This window comes from Neovison vison, chromosome 5, assembly GCF_020171115.1.
Source record: "Neovison vison isolate M4711 chromosome 5, ASM_NN_V1, whole genome shotgun sequence".
Lineage (NCBI taxonomy): Eukaryota > Metazoa > Chordata > Mammalia > Carnivora > Mustelidae > Neogale > Neogale vison.
In genome coordinates, this window is record NC_058095.1 from 30685452 (window position 1) to 30710113 (window position 24662).

Consider the following 24662-nt stretch of genomic DNA (forward strand, 5'->3'; position numbering starts at 1 on the left):
ATTTTACTACTTTTTTGGATATTACCTAAGAAATCTATATTCATTATAGAAAATACTAGAAAATGCATAGGAGTTCAAAGAAAACAAAGGAACATCTTCCATAACCCTACCATGCAGAAATTACCACCCCTTTAATATTTTTCCTGCACGATGTGTTCAAATTGCTTTCAAGGCATATAGTTTGAGGGCCTAATTATGTTTTTAAAAATCTGTGAGGAAGTAGAAAATTATAGATGGCATAATTAGAATATATTATTTGATGCACAACTTAGGAGACTTTAATTATTTAATTTGTTTTTAATGATCAATCAATAGTCTTCTTCTGGTGAGATGGACCTTTCCTTGGCTTCTTCAAAACCAATGACTTCCAATACACCTGAGAGAAAAACAAGAGACATTCTGCATGACCTAGAAGAAATCCAGAAAAAATTACGGGAAAACCTCACATGGAAAGAGCCCCTCGAAGAACAGATGCAGGGTGAGTTTACTGGGTGAAAGAGGATTGGGGCGCCTGGGTGGCTCAGTTGGTAAAGCAACTGTCTTCAGCTCAGGCCATGATCCTGGAGTCCTAGGATCGAGTAGCGCATTGGGCTCCCTGTTCAACAGGGAGTCTGCTTCTCCCTCTGACCCTACCCGCCTTCTCTTCTTCTCTCTCTCATTCTCTCAAATAAATAAAAAAATAAAATCTCAAAAAAAAAAAAAAAGAAAGGATTAAGTATGGACGTTGGAGGAAATGACCAAAACAATGACAAATGGCTTTGTGGGTTTATTTTTTTTTTAATTAGCTTATAATGTATCATTTGCCCCAGGGGTACAGGTCTGTGAATCATCAGTCTTATACAATTCACAGCACTCACCATAGCACATACCCTCCCCAATGTTCATAACCCAGCCATCCTAACCCTGCCCCCCAAACCCCAGCAACCCTCAGTTTGTTTCCTGAGATTAAGAGTCTCTTACAGTTTGTCCCCCTCCTGATCCATCTTGGTTCATTTTTTTCCCTCCCTCCCCACCACAACCTCTCGCCCTACCTCTCAAATTCCTCATATCAGAGAGATCGATAATTGTCTTTCTCTGGTTGACTTGTTTCACTTAGCATAATACCCTCTAGTTCCAACCATGTTATTGCAGATGGCAAGATTTCGAGGGTTTTTGATGGCTGCATAGTATTCCATTATATATATACACCACCTCTTCTTTATCCATTCATCTGTTGATGGACATCTAGGTTCTTTCCATAGTTTGGCTGTTGTGGACTTTGCTGCTATAAACATTTGGGTGCTTATGCCCCTTCGGATCCCTATACTTGTATCTTTAGGGTAAATACGCAGCAGTGTGACTGCTGGGTTGTAGGATGGCTCTATTTTTAAATTTTTGAGGAACCTCCATACTGTTTTCCAGAGTGGCTGTACCAGCTTGCATTCCCATCAACAGTGTAGGAGGGTTCCCCTTCCTCTGCATCCTTTCCAACACCTGTCATTTCCTGACTTGTTATTTTTAGAATGGCTTTGAATTTGGGGGCTAGGATCCCAGAGCCCAGCTGTGTTATCCCTATGCTATTGTTAATGAGGACGGGGTGGGTGGAGGTGTTTTTGCGCCTGGATATATGTTTTGGATATGGCTGGAGGTATGATGTCACCTAGGCTTTTTAAAGGTAGAGACTTGTTTTCCTCAGACCTCTATATCCAGAACCTAGACCTGATTTTGCTGCTCTGAGGAGATTCAGAAACAGACTGCTTTTTATGTTTAACTATTAAATGTCTTTGTTTACAAAGCATGTTACGTTGTAAATTGTCCTTGATAAGTTCTGTTAAAATGTCATCTCTGGTGGGCATGCTAATAGTAACAGTAACAATGTGGAGAAAAACCTCTCTGTTCTGACTTCCAGGGTTCTGTATTATAACCCTCTTCACACCTGACCCTCAGATACAAGCTCTGGGCTCCCTCCCTTCTGCCTCCTCCTCTCGCCACTGCCAGCTTTATATATTTTAGAGACATATTGCTTATAATTATTTTTATGTTTAAATGATGTTGCTCTGCTTAAAAAGTTATTTTTTATTTAGGTGGAGAAACATTATCTCTTGGGAAAAGTTTCTCAAGGAATCAAGTTAGAGTATGGTTTATTAGTTGTTCCAAAACCTGAGAAATACCTGCCCTCTTGGCTCCTGTGCACCCCTAAATTTTGACTGGGTTCCTTAGTGATCTTAGTTGCTTAAACAAATTTAAAATCAATATTTAGGGGCGCCTGGCTGGCTCAGTCAGTAGAGAATGCCACTCTTGATTCCAGGGTTGTGAGTATAAGCTCCACATTGGGTGCAGAGAGTACTAAGAAATAAAATCTTTAAGGGGCACCTGGGTGGCTCAAGTGGGTTAAAGCCTCTGCCTTTGGCTCAGGTCATGATCCCGGGGTCCTGGGATCAAGCCCTGCATTGGGCTCTCCGCTCTGCGGGGATCCTGTTTCCTCTTCTCTCTCTCTGCCTACTTGTGATCTCTGTATGTCGAATAAATAAATAAAAAATCTTGAAAAAAAAATAAAATCTTCAAATAAATAAATAAATAATTTTTAGATTTTGGGGTTAAATTTTAAATTTTAAATTCAGGGGCGGCTGGGTGGCTTAGTTGGTTAAGCAGCTGCCTTCGGCTCAGGTCATGATCCCAGGGTCCTGGGATCGGGTCCCTCATTGGACTCCTCCCTCAGCCGGAAGCCTGCTTCTCCCTCTGCCTGCCCCACCCCTTGCTTGTACACAGGTTCTTGTCTCTCTCTCTCTCTCACAAATAAATAAATAAAATCTTTAAAAAAAAAAAGAAAAGAAAAGAACATTTAAATTCAGAAATCAAAACAATATAAAAGCATACAGTGAAGGTCTCTTTCCCACCCTTGTCCCATTTTCCTATTGCCCTGTCTCAGTTAACCGTTTGTATTAGTTTCTTGAGTGCCCATTCAGAATTTACTTATGGAAGTTAACAGTTTAAATAAAGCACTGATGGAGGGGGCAGGGCAGTGGTCGTGGGTATTCTGGGTGTTAGGGTGCTGTGATCCCCTGGAACTGTAATTTATTTGATAGATAGGCACCTCACACTTACTTCCTATGTAGCTGGCACTCTGCTGAGTGCTTAGAACATAAATATGAACAAGGTCTCTACCGGCAAGGAGGTTAGAGCTTATGGGGGAAACAGGCAGTTAAAAAAAAAAGTATGGTGAGAACATGAGTCTGCACATACCTGAGAAGGGAGTTGTGCCTGATCAAAGTCTGCCCTTAAAAAATGTGTGAGGAAATTTGATGAAGCAGACAAGCCATGTTCCCTGACCATGACGTTCGGGTACCCTTGTATTTGCCTTTTGTTTGTTTGTTTATTTATTTATTTGTTCTTTTGGTGCCACTTTTCCCCCTTCCCGATTTTCTGAAACCCTTAGTGGAACTCCAGGAAGCTCCCCATTCCGCTTCATGCCCGCTGCCTGGCGAGAGCCCCCCAGTCCCCCAGAGGGCCTCCAGGTTTGCTCAGTGTAAGTATGTGGGCTGCGGACCCCTGGGCTGGGCCTGCCAGTCCCCCTCCCTGCTGCTGGGTCTGTTCCTTGGCTCACAAGGGGATCTGATTACCAAGACAAAGGGGATTGAAGACTCCCAAATTCCAGGCTATGCTGAGTGGGATTTGAGAGAGCTTCCTGAAAGAGGCCTAATGGGGAAGTAAATATTAAGATGGAAAAGGGGTATTGTGATGAGAACAGCACCAGGGATGTGTACAGAAAACTGCAAGTGGACCTACCAGTTTTAATGCCAGCATGAGTAAAACTTTATCACACCCAAAGGTACAAAGCTGCCTTTTTGTGGGGTGCCTGGGTGGCTCAGTCAGCTAAGTGACTGCTTTCAACTCAGGTCAGGATCCCAGGGTTCTGGGATGGAGCCCCCCTACATCAAGGTCGCTGTTCAGAGGGGAGTCTGCCTCCCTCTGTCCCTCTCCCCTCCCTCTTCTTCTCCCCCTGCTCCTACTCTGGCTGTCTCTCAAATAAATAAATAAAATCTTTAAAAACAAAACAAAACAAAAGCCCAAAGCCGTTTTTTGCTTTTAAAGTGAGCCCATCCTATCCTTGTTCTTTTCCTCAGGGGCCATCAGTCTGACCTTTGACCTTCGCAGCCACTCCTGCAGCTTAAAGGTGTCCAAGGATGGCCTGACGGTGACTGTGTCTCACTGCCCACAGACCCATCTCTGGAGTCATGAGAGGTTTGTGACCTGCCAGGCTTTATGCTCCCAGGCCTTTTATTCTGGGCGACAGTACTGGGAAGTGGACACTCAGCGTTGCAGCCACTGGGCAGTTGGGGTGGCTTCCTGGGGGATGAAGCGTACCCAGATCCTGGGAAGGACCAGCGACTCCTGCTGTATAGAGTGGAAGGGGACGGGCCAGCTCTCTGCATGGCACATGGTCGAGGAGACTGTCCTCGGCTCAGACAGACCTATGGTGGTGGGCATCTGGCTGGACCTGGAGGAGGGGAAACTTGCCTTCTATTCAGTGGCTAATCAGGAGAAGCTTATATATGAGTGCCCGGTCCCAGGCTCCTCTCCTCTGCACCCCGCCGTTTGGCTCTATGGCTTAAATCCTGGAAACTCTCTGACTATAAGGCCAGTAAATGCGTAAAGTTTCCCTGGATGTCAGAACCTGGTGGTCCTGGCCTTTCAAACCAGGCCCTTGACAACAGTCCCACTTCTGGAATTAATGGGTGCGCGGCAAAGGGCTAACTGCAGGCCTGGGATGGGCAGACCGCACATTCCCAGGAGGGCATGGGCCCTTGATTGGCTCCTGGGAGGCAACCCCTAAGCCCTTGGGGTATCCTGGCTGATAAAAGTGTTTTTGTTTACCTGTGGCCTTGGGCCAGGAGGTATCAGTTTGACCTCTGGAGGGGCTGGAGACTAAGGCCTGCCCCTGTGACCGACCCCTAGGAAAAGCCTCGGGCACCAAGGCTGGGGGGATAATCCCTGGTTGGGAGTCCCCTTGTACATTGTCACACATTGTCACTAGGAGAATTCACATTGTCTTTGTGACTCCACCAGGAAGGAGAGTAGGTGTCTCTTGGCCTGTGTCCCATGTGCCTTTTTCTCCCGCTGATTTTAATCTGTATCCTTTTACTGTTAATAAACTGTAGCCAAAACTACAGTGGCTTTGTTGAGCTCTCTGGGTCCTTCTAGGGAATCGCTGAACCTGGGAGTGCTTTTAGGGACCAACCCCTCAACATGGGGGCAGGTTATCCATTGCCGTGGACTACTACTACCACAAATACAGTGGTTTCAAACAGCACGTGGCTATTAGCCCAGTTCCCGTGCACCAGGCACAGTTTGACGACCAGCCTCACCAGCTGCAGTCAAGGGGTGACCCAGGGCCATGGTGGCATCTGTAGCTCAAGTGGGGAAGGCTCTTCTTCCAAACTCACATGGTTGTTGGTGGCGTTCAGTGCCCTGTGAGCTGCCACATGGACAGCCTCGGTTTCTTGCTGGCTATTGGCTGCCGGCCACCCTCGTTCCTTACCCCATGAGCCTCTGGAACGTGGCTGCTTACATCTTCAGAGCCAAAGAGGAAGAGGAGATCGCCTAGCCCAATGAACATTAAGTCTTGTATAATGTAATCACACAAACATAATCACATACATCCTGTGGCTTTTGCCTTCTTCTGTTGGTTAGAAACATGCCACAGGTCCTGCTCATGCCCACTCGACAGGGAGGGATTAGGGAAGGGGAGGAATACCAGGAGGTGGGGGGGCATGGGGGGCCCCTTACAGTGTGGCCAGCACTGCATGTCATTTCATACTCAATTCCCCTGTTTTTACAAACCGTTTTATTACATAACAGAACAGATACAGAAAACTCCATAAAACACATGTGGAATATAATGAATTATCCTATTCTGAACACCCCTATTAACTACCCTTCAGGTCAAGAAATAAAACCTTCGGGCACCTGGGTGGCTCAGTGGGTTAAGCCGCTGCCTTCAGCTCAGGTCATGATCTCAGGGTCCTGGGATCGAGTCCCACATCGGGCTCTCTGCTCAGCAGGGAGCCTGCTTCCTCATCTCTCTCTCTCTCTGCCTGCCTCTCTGCCTACTTGTGATCTCTCTCTGTCAAATAAATAAATAAATAAAATCTTAAAAAAAAAAAAAAAAAAGAAATAAAACCTTCCTATGCCCCGGTAGAAGTTCCTTCATGTGCCTTATCTCAGTCCCATGATCCTGCTTCTACCTGAAAGGAATCTGACTTTTACAGTAATCACTTCCTTGAATCTCTTTAGAGTTTTAGCACCTAAATATGCACCCTAACCACAGTCTTAACCATGTAAAAAAAAAAAAAAAGATACGTCTTTTTCTTAACTGCTTTGTTGAGTCATAATTTACATACTATTAAATTCACTTATTTAAAGTATACGGATCGGGTGACCCCTTGGTGGCTCAGTTGGTTGAGAAACCAACTCTTGATTTCAGCTCAAGTCATGATCCCAGCCGGTTCTTGGGATAGAGCCCCACATGGGCCTATTTCCTTGGCAGGGAGCCTGCTTAAAGACTCTCTTTCACCTGGGTGGCCCAGTGGGTTAAACCTCTGCCTTCAGCTCAGGTCATGATCTCAGGGTCCTGGGATCGAGCCCCACATGGGGCTCTCTGCTCAGCGGGGAGCCTGCTTCCCCTTCTCTCTCTACCGGCCTCTCTGCCTACCTGTGATCTGTCAAATAAATAAATAAAATCTTAAAAAAAAAAAAAAAAAGACTCTCTTTCCCTCCCCCTCCCCCCACTCTCCTTCTATTTCTCTGTCTCTCAAATAAACAAATAAGTAAAGCTTTAAAAATACATAAATAAAGTGTACAGATTGGGGCACCTGGTGGACCGACTCAGTCCGTTTGCAACTCTTGATCTTGGAGTTGTGAGTTGTAATCTCTACACCCACCACAAGCCCTGTGGTGGGTGTAGAGATTACTTAAATAACTTTAAAAACATGGGGTGCCTAAGTGGCTCAGTTGGTTAAGCGGCTGCCTTTGGCTTCTGTCACGATCCCAGAGTCCTGGGATCCAGCCCTGCTCAGCAGGGAGCCTGCTTCTCCCTCTGTCCCTCTCTCACTCTCTCTCTCAGCCAAATAAATGAATAAAGTTTTAAAAAACAAAAACAAAAACAAAACAACAACAACAAAAAAACACACAGAGGCCCAGACAAGGGTCAGTGGTTTGCCTAGGAGTGCTCAGCTAGCAGAGCAGAGACTGACTCCCTCTCTCCGGTCTCTAACCTTAATGCCCTCTGATAAGGCCCTGTGTTGAGCCAGGAGCTGGCTTTCCACTGATGGGACACAGCTAGCCCTAGAGTGACTCTTCTTTTCTGGTTGTTGGTGGTAGCGGTTCTCAGTTGAGAAGAGTATAGTGGCTTTGGGTTGTCTGAGTAAGGACAAGACCTCGGCTCTTTGTGCCAGCTGACCTTTAAAGGGCTCTCTGTTCTCATTTCCTGCATCATGAAGCTTTTATCTTCTCACCCAGAGTCACCTTGATGTTTGCCCTTTAAAAGTACCAAGACCGAGGGGCACCTGGGTGGCTCAGTCCTTGGGGGTCTGCGTTCAGCTCAGGTCATGATCCCAGTGTCCTGGAATTGAGCCCTCATCAGGCTCCCTTCTCAGCAGGAACCCTGCTTCTCCCTCTCCAGCTCCCCCTCCTTGTGTTCCCTCTCTCGCTATCTCTCTCTATCATAAATAAATAAAAATCTTTAGGGGCGCTGAGTGGCTCAGTGGCTTAAGCCTCTGCCTTCAGCTCAGGTCATGATCTCAGGGTCCTGGAATCGAGCCCCGCATCAGGCTCAATTCTGCTCAGCAGGGAGCCTGCTTTCCTCTCTCTGCCTGCTTGTGATCTCTCTCTCTCTCTGTGTCAAATAAATAAAAAAATAAAATCTTTAAAAAAATAAAAAATATTTAAAAAAATAAAAAACATCAAAGTACTAAGATTGAGAATTCAGAGCCTAGGGTTTTTAGCATCTTGAGGTGCTTTGGTTAAATACCATCCTATCTGGTGGTTTGAATAATGGGGCCTCTGTGAGCATGGGGTTTGTTGCCTCACCACGTGATTTCTCCAACCCAGAGCAGAAGCATAAGAATCAGAGAGGTAGAGAATGAAGGTTAGTACTCTGCTTCTTTGCTTTTGTCTTGAGCTTTCGGTCTGCAAATCAGCCTTCCAGAACACTGTGGAAAGTGATACCCTTCTTCAAATGAAACAAAGAAAAATCCTCTAGAATAGAAATAATGAAGCTGAAATGCCAGTGAGTGAAGGACCTCTCACTTGGAACTACACTATGTGGGGGAAGAAATCATCCACAAATGGATCAAGCTGGAAAGACTTTCTATGGGGACACAAAGGCTCATGGGAAGAGCACCAAGGACTTCTGCAGCAGCTTCTCACCTTCTCTGCTGATGTTTCTCTCAAAAGCTTATGTTTTCTTGAGTAACGTTAGCAACAACGGCCACCTCTGTCTATCTCTCCCTCTCTCTTCCCTTCTACCTTACAGACACTCTTTACCCTCTGGGGAAGAAGCACCTACTGGAGGAAGGCATGGCTGTTCCCATTATTGGGGTCCAGGGCTTTGGGTTCCTAGAAGAACCCCCTACCAACCAGGAAGCAACCACCTTCCTAGGCTCACAGCAACCTCTCATACAATTACATCTTTATGTCCCTTAATTTTCCTCCCTCCAATACGCTTTTTTTTTCTGGAAAAGTTTAATCTGAAGACTTTATCTCCCAGCTGATTGCAGAAACAAGCCAGGAAAAGCAACAATGCTGTTCCTTGGAGATACCTAAGCCCCTTTTGCTGTAGTTAAAGGAAAAATCCCTTCCCTGGGGACACTTAGGGCTTTTGACAGGAAGAGAGAATTTTCCTTCCTATATGCTCAGCTCCATCATTCCCCACTGCCGCCTGAGCCCTCAGCCCCAAACCCAAATTCATCCTCATTCGTAATTGCTCAGTTCGGGGTTTGTGTGTTTGAGCCCCACATTGGGTGAAGAGATTACTTCAAAATAAAATATTAAGAAAAAAAAAACAACCCAAAACCCTAGATGCTGCGCGATTTTGTTTCCTTCCAGAGGAGTCTTTTTTAATTATAATGAGGGTTTTGTCGAAGATTTGTTCTGATTTGGGGTTTACCTCCTAACCAGCCATAGGCTTTCTCAGGACACTGTTTCCCAAGCTTCAGTCTTTTATGTGCCACGATTCTTGTCACACTTGTCTATCTCCTGCACCATGTTTTACTTAATGTTTTTTCCTAGACCAACTCACTAACCCCCTTCAGATACGTTCGTTTCAAAAGGAAACTTTAAAAAAATGATGTAGATAGGCATCAGAATCCTGTGTCTTAAATAAAGGGGTAACCCTAAATATATATTTCATGGAAAACCAGAACACTGTGAGCTGCTTGGTTCTGTCCTATAAGGCTCTGAATCTTAGACTTGTTCTGGAGCCGGCTTGCACGTGTTCTCTCTCTCTCTTTCTCTTGTGCACGTGCCCACGCACACAGAAGGAGATTAACGGGTGTTACAGATTTACTGAGGCTTTCATCCTGACTTAATTAGGATAGAAACGGAAAAGGGAAAACCATTCTGGCTACCGAGGCCACCATTTCCAGTGTCCCCGCACCATCTACAATTACCCCGCTCCACAACTTACGGTAACGTGGCCCTGAGAGATGGTGCGTTACGGAAGACCGTGTCTTCCCTCCCTGCTCAGGGGAGTCTTTTCACCTTTATTTTTCAAAATTAATATCTTCTGGGGAGAAAGCCTTAAACCTTTGTTCAGGACACAGTGTCTTAGAGTTACCCCAGGATCTTTTCTTCACCACCTTCTGGACAACTAGTACCAAGTTGTGACCCTGGCTTCTGCTTACTCAAATTTTCCCCGGCCCCTCCGCTTTCCTCTGCATCTACTGTGGTTCAGACTCTAATCACTTCTCTGACAGATTATTTTGATTTGAGCCCCTCTGTCTTTAGTCAGAACCCTTTCCCATCTGTTCTCATTCTGCTAACGTGAGTTCCCCTGAACACAAATCAGATGTCACTCCTCTACTTCAAACTCCCTGGGGGCTCCCCAGTGCCTCCAGCAGAAAGTTCCAGTTCCTACCTCTACTCTTCCCCACCTCTAGCTCCATTCCCTGTTATCCTCCCCCACACACCCTCCACCCCAGCCACCTTGCTTTGGGTCACATCGTGTACTTTCGCGAATCCAGTCTACTTCCCCTGTAGTGTGCCCCCCACTGCCAACCTTGTCCAGAGAGAGATCTCAGTTGAAAATGGTGCACAACACATTTAGATTAGATCAAAGCAGACCCGCTAATAGTAGGAGTTATCAGGAAGGCCCCTTGGGCTAAAACCATGGTATTTTTTCCTAGGAGATCTCTAGGGATATTTGCCTGCTTGCTGGGTTAAGGCATGGTGTGGCCCAGGGGTCATCTGTTAACACCGTTGGGTAGGAAGAGCAGACTACCAGAGGAATGCGACACAGCCACAATATTCCTCTGGTATATTAAATATATTAAATATAGGTGCCCCTATATTTAAAAAATTTTTTTAAATGTTATATTAAGTGCATTTTTGCCTTTTGGAGTTTATAATTTGAGTGGGCAAGCTAATCAGTTTGCCCTTGGAAAAATGACACATGTCAGCAAATGAATTCCAAATTAAAAAATGCAGTGAACGATGATATGTGAGCCTGAACTATGTGTTAAACAATGTGATAAATGTATTTTATCTGGATTTTATTTAATCATCAAAAGAGCCCTATGGGGGCTCCTGGGTGGCTCAGTGGGTTAAAGCCTCTGCCTTCGGCTCATCTCATGATCCCAGGGTTCTGGGATTGAGCCCTGTCTCTGCTCACCAGGGAGCCTGCTTCCTTTCCCCTCTCTCTGCCTGTCTCTCTGCCTACTTGTGATCTCTGTCTGTCAAATAAATAAATAAAATCTTTAAAAGGAAAAAAAAAAGAGCCCTATGAGATAGCTCCATTTTGCAAATGACATTTATGTTTTCAGAGAGGTTCTGTAACTTGCCCAATGTTTGCCCAGCTAGCAAAGTGTTGGAGATGAAATGTAGGCTCCAGAACCCAGGCTCTTAGCCATTCCCTAAGGGAATTCAGACCATGTGTGGGGAGGATGGTCTGCAAGGCTTCTCATTATCAATTATCTCTTAATTGAGGGTTTTTGCTTTACAATCTGTATCTGAAAGGAGCTTAAGAAAAAAAGAAAACTGGATGCAACCTCATCAATATGTGAGGATATTTTTTTAGACAAAAATCAGTTTTTATTATCTTGTTGAGTGTTATAAAAAGTACCCAGAACTTCAATACTTAAAATATTCATTCTTTTTCCAAAAGCTAAAGAGAACCTGTAAAATAAAGCATTTATATGCTGCAGGGTGGAGGATTTTTTTTTTTTTTTGAGTATAGTTTGACACACAATGTTATATTAGTTTCAAGGGTACAACATAGTGATTCTACAACCCTGTAAATTATGCTGTGTTAACAGATGAGGGTCCTATGTGGAAAAATTGCCTTTCAACATGGTTAGTTTTCAAATGTCTTTTACTAAGTAATTGTGCTGAGTGACAGACCTTCAAGCCCAATCAAGCAAACAGAATCCGTGTCCTCTAGAGACCCATCCATGTGACAACGCAGAGGACATGGATGTTTGAACAATGAACCAAGAGCAAGTGCACTGGAAGGCAAGATTAACTATTTACTCTGTATCTAGGCTTTGGACTTTTCCGTTCCAGCAGAGCTGGCTAGACAGGAAAAGGAAGAAGTCTTCCTGGACCGAACGGAGACAAAAATGAAGTATGAGTGGACAATGAATATTACTTTGGGTTTAAACGTGAGAAGCCAAAGATAAAAGGATCTGAAGAGTGGGACCAATGCCAGCCCGAGTGTGACTTGGCCTCCTGCCCAGGACTGTGGCTAACTCACCAATCAGAGGCCAGCCTCTTGGTTCCACCCAATGTCAGTCATATTCTACCCACTGGCCCTGGCTGTTTCACTGTCCTGGGATGTAGAAAGAGGCTGTGTGGCAAGTTCTTCCTTTGACAGACATAAAAGATGGGTCCTAGGGGCGCCTGGGTGGCTCAGTGGGTTAAACCTCTGCCTTTGGCTGGGGTCATGATCCCAGGGTCCTGAGATGGAGCCCTGCATCGGGCTCTCTGCTCAGTGGGGAGCCTGCTTCCCTCCCCCCCACACCCCTGCCTGCCTCTCTGCCTACTTGTGATCCCTGTCTGTCAAATAAATAAATAAAATCCGAAAAAAAAAAAAAAAAAAAAGATGGATCCTGTTATCTCCTGGCAAAAGTACTTTGTTCAGACCTCCCTATGTACCCTGCACAGTGAGGAGGCAGGAAGTTTGTCTTGTGATGGTAGAGCTCCTTCCTAGCAGTGTTCTGGAGGAAAATTCCATCAGGGCCTTCTAGATTCCAATCTGTCTTCTTAGCCTATCCAATATACCTAATACACAGTAATCAATCTGTAATATCCCAACAGTAAATTCCACTGCCAACAGCTCCATTCCCTGGCTTGTGTTTTGCTGCAGTGTGGCATCACGTGGCTCTACACTTGGGCTCAGGGAAATGTATGGAAGTCACTTTCTTCACAATTTATTTAATATTTGTAAAAAAAAAAAAATTTGTAAATCACTGACTACGTACCATGCACTATTATGAGTGTTTTCCTACTACACTAACACATTTAATCTTTATTAACAATTCCACGAGGTGTTATCACCATTTTGCAGATGAGTTACAGAGAAGTTAAGCAATTTGCTTGATGAGGCACAACTGGTTCCTGGCAAAGCTGAGGTTCAGACCTAGGCAGGCGGACTCCAGAGTCCCAGCTCTTAAACCCTGAACTGTTCTGTCTCTAGGAGGACTTCACAGTGATCCCTGATGGATGCCTGTTAATATCTTGAGAAGCGCGTATCGAGGGAGTGAAGGCAGCCAAAACTCCAGAAATGTAGCTGATCGGGAGATGGAGAGGGGATGTAAAAAGAAACTTACATAGTCCAGGAGGCCCAGACACCCTCTCCCCCACTTTAATGAGTGCTTTTGTCTGTTTGTACTAACAATTAGTTGTTGCCTACTAAAAGTGGTTGTTCGTTCTCTCTATTCTGCAGCTCTTGAGCCTGGATTTTTTTGTTGTTGTTGTTTGTTTATTTGTTTAGATTTTATTTATTTGACAGAGAGAGAGAGAGATCAGAAGTAGGCAGAGAGGCAGGCAGAGAGAGAGGGGGAAACATACTCCCTGCTGAGAAGAGAGCCCGATGTGGGGCTCGATCCCAGGACCCCGGGATCATGACCTGAGCCAAAGGCAGAGGCTTTTAACCCACTGAGCCATCCAGGTGCCCCTTGAGTCTGGGTTTTTATTTTTTTTCTTTAAGATTATATATTTTTATTTGATGGCAAGAGCACAAGAGAGCCCAAGCAGGGGGGGGGGTGGGTGGCAGAGAGAGAGGGGAAAAGCAGGCTCCCCACTGAGCAGGGAGCCCGACCAGGACCCTGGGATTATGAATCAAGCTCATAATGGCAGATGCTCAATGGACTGAGCCACCCAAGCACCCCGAGTCTGTATTTCTTAAATAGATTTTATTTACAAAGGAGTTCCCAGTTAACTCTGTGATGTTCCCTGCCAGATAAACTCTTCTTAGTCTCCTGCCTTCCAGACATTTCAGTTAATAGAAATGCCAAAGCTGTTGCCCAGCGCACATGTACAACACTATGAAGGCCTTGTCTCTTCTTATGCTTCTGGAGAAGTCCCTCAGAATGAACACTGTCCTCAGCCGGCAATGTTGTTGCTGCACTCCTGGGATCAAGATCCCCCACAAAGGTTGGCTAGGAACAGGCAGTGCCCTAAAGAATTCACCCCTCTGTAAGGGGCTTTTGTCCTTTGTAGTTTAATATTTTTGTCATTTTTTAAAAAGATTTATATAAACTTAAAAATTTATTTATTTATTTGAGAGAGAGACAGTGAGAGAGAGCATGAGCAAGGAGAAGGTCAGAGAGAGAAGCAGACTCCCCATGGAGCTGGGAGCCCAATGTGGGGCTCAATCCTGGGACTCTGGGATCCTGACCTGAGCCGAAGGCAGTCGTCCAACCAACTGAGCCACCCAGGCGTCCTTTTTGTCACTTTTTAAAAAAAGATTTTATTTATTTATCTGACAGAGAGATAGAGAGCACAAGCAGGCAGAGGAGAGGGAGAAGCAGGCTCTCCGCTGAGCAGGGAGCCCAAGGTGGGGCTCAATCCCTGGCCCTGGGATCATGACCTGCGCTGAAGGCAGCCACTTAACTGACTGAGCCACCCAGGCGTCCGAGTGTCACTTATTTTTTTTAAAAGATTTTATTTATTTATTTGACAGACAGAGATCACAAGTAGGCAGAGAGGCAGACAGAGAGAGAGAGGAGGAAGCAGGCCTCCTGCTGAGCAGAGAGCCCGATGTGGGGCTCGATCCCAGACCCTGAGATCATGACCTGAGCTAAAGGCAGAGGCTTTAACCCACTGAGCCACCCAGGCACCCTGGAAAAAACTTTTTCTTAAAAAAATAAGTGAGGAGTGCCTGGGTGGCTCAGTGGGTTAAAGCCTCTGCCTTTAGCTCAGGTCATGATCTCAGGGTCTGGGATCGAGCCCCACATCGGGCTCTCTGCTCAGCAGGAGGCCTGCTTCCTCCTCTCTCTCTCTGTCTGCCTCTCTGCCTACTTGTGATCTCTGTCTGTCAAATAAATAAATAAAATCTTTAAAAATAAGTTTTTTCCATATATATCCTTTCATGGGCTCCTCCAAACAATTCCATAAGGTCAGAGGCTGGGAAGAGATGATAGTCTTCATTTGGTAGAGAGGAAACTGAGGCAACAGGTGATGTGATTTGCCCAGAGTCACACACTAAGTAAGGATAGCAGAGCACGAGCTCAGTGTCAGCTGTCCTGCCATTGGCAAGTGAGGGTATCTCTCTGGGTCCTGCTTGTACCTATAGAGTAATGAGATTGGAATAGGTGCTCTGTAGGGGTCTTTTCAATTCAACCATCGTGGAATCCTTTTCCCTGCAAGATCTGATCATCAGGACTCCCGAATTTCACATTTCCATCCATCTTATTTGCATCCATCCCAGAATACAACTTCATTATCTCCCAGCAAGCAGGGGAGTGTATCTCTCCTATCTCCTTCCTTATATTACAGAGTATTTTTTGGAAGGGCTTCCTTCTTCTCCTATACTCCTTAGGGACATCATTATACTAAGAGGCAAAATACTCTGGTGGAAGTGTAACAATGTATTTGCCTCAAAACCTGTGGCTTATAACTTCCCAGCTCAACTCACTCTAACAATGGTAGCTGAGATCAACAGACCAAGTACGGAGCCTCCCACTTTACCAAATGTTTGACATGTATTATGTTACTTATTCTTCAAAACCACCTGGCGGGGTAAGTATCGTTATCATTATTGTCACATTACAGAATGGACAGGTTGGAGAGGTAAAAGCACTTACTCAGGATCCCATACCTAATTAGGTAATGGAGTCTGGATTCAATCCCCTGGAGCATGTCAGCAGCTCTTAACCACTATGCCAACACCCCACGGCTCCTCCTAGGAGAAAAGGGGATTGCATTTTGCACACTTTATTTCCTCTAAAAACTTACTTTAATATTTAAGATAGAAAAAAAAGGCACATTATGCAAAGAGTATTTCCTCATTCTTTCTTCGTTCCTATTTATCTATCTATCTATCTATCTATCTCTCCCACTGTGTGCCACGCGCTGTTGTAGCAGTCCGGATGTAGTCCTCTCTTCCAGATGGAGAGGGCCAGGAGGAAGTAAGGCAACATTAGAAAAGTCAGTAATAGTTTCTAAGCCAGTGTCACTATGTGTCTAGCATTATGTTCAGCAAGCCTAACTAAAGATAAACATCAGAAAACCTTGCTCCAAGGAAACTACAGAAAGTGGCTTAGTATGGTTTAGAAACTACGTTTGGCTTAGCGCAGAGGAAAGTCATTTAGTTTGCTACAAAGAAATGAATCTTTTTACAAGGACAAGGCAAAGAAGAATGTCATTGTTTAGAACTGTATTTTGTAAGCATCACAGACAAAAAGGAACGAGGGTGGTGGTTTATGGGTAGTGAAAAAGGCTCTATCCCGGGAGCCGGTCACTCTTCCATCAATGAAGGATTTTCTGAGGGTTATGTCCTATGACGCTACTGAAAACCTGGGAGGTCGCTGCCCTCCCGGAGATTATAGTCCGGTGAGAATATTCCCGTCCTGAGTCACTGCCAGGCTCTAGCTATGTGACCTTGGACGAGTACCTTCTCCGGCCCCAATTCTGCAAAATAAATGGGGTCAGACTAGCGGATCTGCCGCTCAAATGCCCAGTCCCCGGCGGTATCCGCGGCCCCCCGACCGGTCGGCTGGGAGAAAGGTGCAGCGGCGGCTGGCCGGACGCGTGGGGGCGCCGCTCAGGCCCAGAGAGCGTTCGCGTTCGGAAAGCGCTTGTCCCTCGCGGCGCCCCGTCGGCCCCGCCGCCCGCGGAGCCGGAGGAGGCGGAGCTGGAGCTGTCCCGGCTCCCAAGCGGGGAAGCCGCCGAGGAAGCGGCTCGGCGGGCCCCAGCCGAGGATCGGGCGGGGCGGCGGGGGAGGCTGGCAGGCGGTACCCGCAGCGCTGGGAGAGCGGCGCCGCGGGGTGGGCGCTCCCGGCGAGAGGTGTCCGCTCCATGCGTGCAGGCCGAGCCCGGCCCCTGCGAGCCGCCGACATGAAGAAAGACGTGCGGATCCTGCTGGTGGGAGAACGTGAGTCCGCTCGCCGGGGCCCTCGCAGCCCCAGCCGCCCCGGGCCTGCTCGCCCCTCTCCGCGCGCTCGGGCCTCCCAGCCCCTGAGCTCCCCTTCCCGCGGCCCGCAGGCGGCCCTCAGCCTCTCGGCTCACCCGGGCCCTCCTAACACCTCCCGCTTCTGACCCCCAGTCGTCCTCGCCAGCCTTGTCCCCACGAGTCTCTGACCGCCGGCCTCATCCCTCCGAAGGTCCTCTCCTCCTTTTCCGCTTGGAATCCTTTCCTCCTGGGCCTCAAAGCGTTTCCGAGGCCGCTTCCTTTTCAGAGCCTCTTGTCTTCCGTGGAGATTCGCTTGTCACTGCCAGGCAGGTGCTGATAGAGGCCGGCTGACCAATTGGGATAGCGTGAACCGGCTCCCGGGGAAGCTAGGGGGAGGGGTGCAGAACTGTTCGACTTGCCGGCAAGGTCAGGGTTCTGGGTTTTGGGGTTTTTGTTTTGTTTTGGTTTTTTTGTTGTTTTGTTTGTTTTTTTTGGTGCTCGCAATCTTCTCACCTTCTAGACATTCATCTCAAGGTATGGAGCGTTTTCGGCGTTCCTTGCACTTTGCATTGGAATAACTCCCGCTATCCTCGATATTCCCCCCCCCCCAATTTACTCTCAACTTCAAGTTACACAAGCGCTCAGTGAATGAATAATTATTTGGGGAGGTTCCTTTAGTTCAGAGAATTATTGTCACCAAAAAGCCTAGTCGTCCCCTCTCCCTTCCCCTCCCCCCCCCTTAAACAGTATTTATTGGATAGCTACTTGTTAATTTGTAAGTAACAGGCACACAGGAGACCCAAACTGACACATACACATAAGACCCCCTAGAGATTCTTAGATTTCACCTTTTGAAGATAAAATAAAGGAGAAATGCCTTCCGTTCACTGACTTGGGGACAGAACAACAGGGACTTCTTGATAGCAGTTGGCTAGTTACATGACTCATTTGGTAGGACTAAAATAGGAAAGTGGGCTGGGAGGACTGAATTGCTTGTTTGTACATTAGTTAATGCTCTGCCATTGATGGTTTTGAAGCATTCTGTTTCAAATCCCATTTCATCCTAGAGTAGCTTCTCCAGGTCACTGTGGTGCACTCCCAAGGAAGAAAGCTAACACATTTTTACCCTCTTCTGGAGTGTTCTTTGATAGTCATTGAAATCTCTGTTCACCTGCTGTTTGGAGAAGTCTTTAAAATCAGAATTTGGAAGGAAGCTTGGCCTGATAACGGTTTACTTTTTGGTTTGCTGTTGTGAAATTTAGTCTTTATTTATAACTATATCTTAATCTGAATTTTGCATGGATTTCCTTGACAAAGTTCAGGAGGGTGTTACTTAACGTATGATTCATACCTGATGCATTTGGAATAACATAGGGAAGGTGAGTGGATGAGCCACTTAAAAAGCTGATCCTTAACTGTGTCATAAAATAGCTTTATAGTACAGTAATTGTAATACTAATTTTCTGAAAGCAAAAACCCTATGTTTTGGTTTTATTTTGGAATATGGGAAGCAATTACAAATAATTAGTCTGTAAAACATCTAAATAGAAATGCTATATGTATGTAAGATATATTGTCCGGCCTTAGGGCATTTAAAAGAAAGTGTTTACAGTATTATTTAGAAATACATAAAAAGGGGCGCCTGGGTGGCTCAGTGGGTTAAGCCGCTGCCTTCGGCTCAGGTCATGATCTCAGGGTCCTGGGATCGAGTCCCACATCGGGCTCTCTGCTCGGCAGGGGGCCTGCTTCCCTTCCTCTCTATCTGCCTGCTTGTCTGCCTACCTGTGATCTCTGTCTGTCAAATAAATAAATAAAATCTTTAAAAAAAAGAAATACATAAAAAGAACTCAAAATTTGTTAGAAAAATTAAAAGCCATGTTCTGCAGGTATGAAAGCAAATAGGAGAGTTAAGTAAAGTGTGCATGCATGAGTTTTTTGGTCACAGGGAGAACCTGACCTAAAAGACAGCTTTAGTTTTCAAGAAAGAGATTTTTCTTGAAAAGGTTTGTACCAAAAGCTTTAGGCAAGTTACCATATGTATAATTTTTTTCCCCATTTAAAACTTCAGAATTAGGGGCGCGTGGGTGGCTCAGCGGATTAAAGCCTCTGCCTTTGGCTCAGGTCATGATCCCAGGGTCCTGGGATCGAGCCCCGAGTCGGACTCTCTGCTCAGCAGGGAGCCTGCTTTCTCTCTCTCTCTCTCTGCCTGCATCTCTGCCTACTTGTGATCTCTGTCGAGTAAATAAATAAAATCTTTAAAAAAAAATTCAGAATTAGACTTAATATGAAATATGTAATTTTAATTAAATTAAAAGGTGATATTTTGGGGGGGAATGTTTGAAGCATTACAGGATTTAATGTAAATATTTGACAGCTATTAGCCTAGCTGTCAAATACCACCTTAAATCCTGAGTAAATATAAATGTGACCAAGACTATTTTAATAAATACAAAAATATAAACTGGTCTAACACATGGATTTATCAGGAAGCCCACTTTTTAAGGTAAAAGTGGTAGTAATTTAGTTGTCGTTTTAAGGTGGTTAAAGGGAATGGGGAAAAAAAAAAAGGAGCTTCAACTCTGATATTGTTGTAAAGTCTGTTCCTTCTCTATCGCTTCAGTACATTTTACTGCTGTTACTGTCCCCGAACCACACAGCAGCAGCTTCATTCACTGAAGGTCCCAAAGAGTTGTAAATGGTTTCAACATTCTGTTGGCTGAACCTATCCTGTACTCTGGAGATGAAATGAATCATTTCTTGGCCCATCCAGAACCTGGATTCTGATCCATCCAGGCTTAAATGCCTACTAACTGCTTACTGTCTCTTTAGTTCTCAGGTCAAAGAATTTAGATTGTCTATAAATTTTAAGGTATTTATTTGCGGAGAAATCCAAAGTGTTTTAAATATCTGCACCTTATCTTTTATTTTTTTTAAAGATTTTTATTTATTTATTTGATAGAGATCACAAGTAGGCAGAGAGGCAAGCAGAGAGAGAGAGAGGGGGAAGCAGGCTCCCCGCTGAGCAGAGAGCCTAATGTGGGGCTGATCCCAGGACCCTGAGATCATGACCCCAGCTGAAGGCAGAGGCCTAATCCACTGAGCCACCCAGGCACCCCTCTGCACCTTATCTTAATAATATTGAACATGATAAGGTCCATTCAGGCCACGTTAAAAGTCAGTTGCCATTCTTTAAACAAAAAAAAATTTTAAATCATTAAAAATACAACCACGCAAAACTTAGTTCTTCAGGTTATGATTTTTCATGCTCAGATTCTTTGGCCAGCATTTGTATTTAGCTAGATTTGTATAACTGTGCTTAACAGTTGTCTTTATTGCAATAAAATTAGCAAGAACCTCAATGGCCTTTTGTCTAAATCATGTAGCTACATTAAAAGTATACAAGATCTGGGGTGCCTGGGTGGCTCAGTGGGTTAAAGCCTATACTTTCAGCTCAGGTCAGTCCTGGGATTGAGCCCCGCATTGGGCTCTCTGCTCAGCAGGGAGCCTGCTTCCTCCTCTCTCTGCCTGCCTCTCTGCCTACTTGTGATCTCTGTCTCTCAAAAAAAAAAAAAAAAAAAAAAAAAAGATCTAGTTTTAGTGAAGTCTTGTTTTTAAATTGAGATATGTTTGTCTTTACTGGTAAAAATCACTAAGAAAGTGGAACTTTTACCCTCTTTTTAAATGAATCTGGTGGCTTTTTTTTTTTTTTTTTTTAAAGATTTTGTTTATTTGACACAGAGAGAGATCACAAGTAGGTAGAGAGGCAGGGACCGGGGCGGGGTGGGGGGGGCTTGCCCTGCAGGAAGCAGGCTCCCTGCTGAGCAGAGGCAGGTCTCGATCCCAGGACCCTGAGATCATGACCTGAGCCGAAAGAAGAGCCTTAACCCACTGAGGCACCCAGGCTCCCTGAATCTGGTGGCTCTTAACACAATATGTCTAACTGATTAGTTTATCGTTGAAACTAGTTCAAGCCAAACTTGCTCAATCTTCAAATTGGCTCTGGCTTAGGCTTTTGTAATATCTCTCCTTAACTGGTCTCCCTTCTTCTAATTCCATCTATTCTCTATGTAACAGGCAGAGTCATCTTTAAAAAATATCTCAGATCCTGTTACCCGTTTTTAAAATTCTTTGATGGTTTCTAAGTTGACTTAGAATAAAGTCCTATTTGTTCATTTGATTTTTGGGGTGGATAGTAAGCTTCATGAGGGCAGAGGCTGTGTCTTGTTCATTGCTGTATCCCCAGTGCCTAGAGTCAGCCTGGCACAAAGTAGGTGCTCAGATGCAGTTGACCCTGAACAACATGGGTTTGAACTGTGTGGGTCCATTGATACGGGGATTTTTTAAAAAATATTTATTTATTTGACAGAGATCACAAGTAGGCAGAGAGGCAGGCAGAGAGAGAGGAGAAAGCAGGCTCCCTGCGGAGCAGAGAGCCTGAGAGAGAGGAGAAAGCAGGCTCCCTGCGGAGCAGAGAGCCTGATGTGGGTCTCGATCCCAGGATCCTGGGATCATGACCCAAGCCGAAGGCAGAGGCTTTAACCCACTGAGCCACCCAGGTATCCCGATACAGGGATTTTTTTTATGGTACAGTACCGTAAATGTATTTTTCTTATGGTTTTTCTTTGTTAAAGATTTTATTTATTTATGACAGAGATCACAAGTAGGCAGAGAGGCAGGCGGAGAGAGAGGGGAAAGCAGGCTCCCTGCTGAGCAGAGAGCCCGATGCAGGGCTCTATCCCAGGACCCCGAGATCATGACCTGAGCTGAAGGCAGAGGCTTAACCCACTGAGCCACCCAGGCACCCCCTTATGATTTTCTTAATCACATTTTTTTCTAAAGCTTACTTTATTATAAGAATGTAATATATAATACATATAACATACAAAATATATATTAATAGACTATGTCATCAGTAAGGCTTCCAGTCAACAGTAGTTATTAGTAGTTAAGTTTTGGGGAGTCAAAAATTATCTGAGGATTTGGGACTGCTGGGGATATGGGGAGTTGGTGGTGCCTTTAATCTCTGTGTTGTTCAAAGATCACCTGTAGTTTTTTTTTTTGAGAGAGAGAGAGTGTGTGTAAGCGAACTGGGAGGGAAGGGTGCTGATGCAGAGAGAGAGAATCCCAACCAGGCTCCATGCTCAGTGCAGAGTTGGTTTCGGGGCTTAATCTCATTACCCTGAGATCATGACTTGAGCCAAAATCAAGAGTGGGATGCTTAACCTGCTGAGCTATCCAGGTGCTCCAGGTCATCTGTAGCTTTTGGAAGAATGAAAGAGTTCAAGTTAGTTCCATTTATTTAGCCTTTCCTTGTTTCCAAACCAGTCCTCTTAGTCATGAACATTTGACCATTCTCCTTTCTTAAATCCAGTCTGATGTGTGGTTATTGTTAGCATTTGAGGGCAGCGTTCGTCCAGTGTCTTGTTCCAGGTCCTTAGCTTGGTTTTTGCCTGGGAGATTCCTGTGTTCTGGCAGTAAAGTAGTCCAGTGGTTTCTAATGACAGTGTCATGTCTGTTCCATGTCTTGGCTGCCAGCAGTTAATATTTTTGCCAAAAGACGTCAGCTACTACTTGAAATACCAGCGATCATCTTAGTGGGTTGGGGAAAGATCCTTCAGGCATAAAGTAGGAATAAGAATCAAAGAAACTGGGGCACCTGGGTGGCTCGGTGGGTTGAGGCCTCTGCCTTTGGCTCAGGTCATGGTCCCAGGGTCCTGGGATCAAGCCCCTCATTGGGCTCTCTGCTCAGCGGGTAGCCTACTTCCCTTCCTCTCTGCCTGCCTCTGCCTACTTGTGATCTCTGTCTGTCAAATAAATAAATAAAAATATTTAAATAAAATAAAAAAGGATCAAAGAAACTTCAGTAATCTAGCATTTATGTTGTTAGGAAAAAAACTTTCTGCACCCCCTTTATTTATTTTTTTATTTAAAAAAAAAAAAGATTTTATGTATTTGTTTGACAGAGATCACAAGTCCGGGGGTGGGGGGGGAGCAGGCATCCCGCTGAGCGGCGAGCCCGATGCGGGGCTCGATCCCCGGACCCTGGGATCATGATCTGAGCCAAAGACAGAGGTTTTAACCCACTGAGCCACCCAGGCGCCCCTCTGCAGTCCCTTTAGAGCCATATTGCTTTTCATTATGGTCTTTGTTAAATCCTCCAGTTTCAATTATACTGTGTTTAGTACCTGGGTGACAGTTTGTGACCAAGGATGTTCAAGCCTAGTCTGAAGAGTCTTTTTGTTCTTAGGAAGTTTGTTCTATGTCATTCTTGCATGTGTATCACACATCTGTCTTTTTGTTCCTCTGGCACTGGTTGAGCACTAGGGTTGATCTAGTGCAAAGGACAGGGATGGATCGTGATGTTTTTTCTCCTGCAGCCCAAATAGTTTGCATGTGGTCAGTGAAATTTTCCTTTGGAACAGTACCCAGCTATTGCCCCAAATGGTAAAGTTTCCCAGTTAAAATAACTGGGAAACTCCATAGTCCCCCTCCTCATCCCTGTATATTCTAATTACGAAATTTAGGAAGAGCCGACAAGGCTATGTAAGGAGCAGCAGATAAAAATGAGGAGTAGGTCCCTTTACCACTTGAAACACGGGGTGTTTGTTAACAAGAAAAATTGCCAATATGGCTGGTAGGATGGTAATTAAACCAAAAAATGTTATTTCCGCTTCATGAATATTAGGAATTTGCTGTCATTTAGAACTAGATGTTCAAAAGATGTGATGAAAAGACAAAGAAATTTTTAGCCTGGATGAATCTCGATAATTTGTTCTATAGTGATGAGTTGTGTTTCCCGTGGATGACCTACTTAGAAGCATGGAGTCTCCGGCAGTGCTGGGGAATGTTGTGTTGAACTGATCAGGAGGCCTTCGGTCTCTGGGGATAATTGTGACCGTGCCTTTTGTTTTTAGAGATTACTTCAGTGTTTCTCAGGCAAAAGAGAGGAAGTAGAGACTGTTAGGTGGCTGGCTAACAATTTTTGTTCTCCATATTAATATTTTTGTTAAATATCTTTCAATTATATTTTACATATATTTTATTAATAAATTATTTGTTATAAAATTATGTGAGTATATATGGTATTAAATATAAAATTTAATGGGTACAGTAATGAGAGAAGTTTGTTCCTTTATGGATATTATTATTTTTTTAAAGATTTCATTTATTTATTTAACAGACAGAGATCACAAATAGGCAGAGAGGTAGGCAGAGAGAGAGGAGGAAGCAGGCTCCCTGCCAAACAGAGAGCCCAACAAGGGCTTGATCCCAGAACCCTGGGATCATGACCTGAGCCGAAGGTAGAGGCTTTAACCCACTGAGCCACCCAGGCTCCCCTATGGAAATTATTTTTGAAGCTGTTGAAAATATGTAGTCTTTATACTCAGATCTGCCATTGTCGAGGGGCCTTTTGGATTGTAGGCTTGTTCAAATAGTTTTTTAAATTTAATATTCTAAAATGTTTTCATTGTTTTTAAGGTGCCTATTTGTTTCTCAGTTAAAATTAGTCTAAAATTAGTGGCCTGTTGTAATTTTAAACCTGCTGCTTTCCTATTTCTTTTATGGTCTCATTCAGGGTAAGGTGGTTAGGCCTTAAAGGAACCAAAAAGCTCTAGTTTAGATTCACCAAAGCCTTTCTTTCTTTTTTTTTTTTTAAAGATTTTATTTTATTTATTTGACAGAGAGAGATCACAAGCAGACAGAGAGGCAGGCAGAGAGAGAGGGAAGCAGGCTCCCTGCTGAGCAGAGAGCCCGATGCGGGACTCGATCCCAGGACCCCGAGATCATGACCTGAGCTGAAGGAAGCGGCTTAGCCCACTGAGCCACCCAGGCGCCCTCACCGAAGTCGTTCTTA

The 24662-nt window shown here is 44.8% G+C and overlaps 1 protein-coding gene across 10 annotated transcripts in view; it reads left to right on the plus strand.

Annotated features, from left to right (window-relative positions):
* RHOT1 (ras homolog family member T1) overlaps positions 1-24662 on the plus strand; it is a 93266-nt gene that overhangs the window by 12528 nt on the left and 56076 nt on the right. For 5 of the 10 annotated variants that reach the window (XM_044248371.1, XM_044248374.1, XM_044248372.1 and 2 more), the window contains exon 3: positions 316-478. In XM_044248371.1, the coding sequence (XP_044104306.1) occupies positions 316-478 (163 nt within the window). Of the gene's footprint in view, positions 1-315; positions 479-3415; positions 3506-4103; positions 5148-16619; positions 16790-24662 lie in introns of those variants that run through there. The other 5 variants (XM_044248380.1, XM_044248377.1, XM_044248378.1 and 2 more) reach the window with 5 other exon arrangements.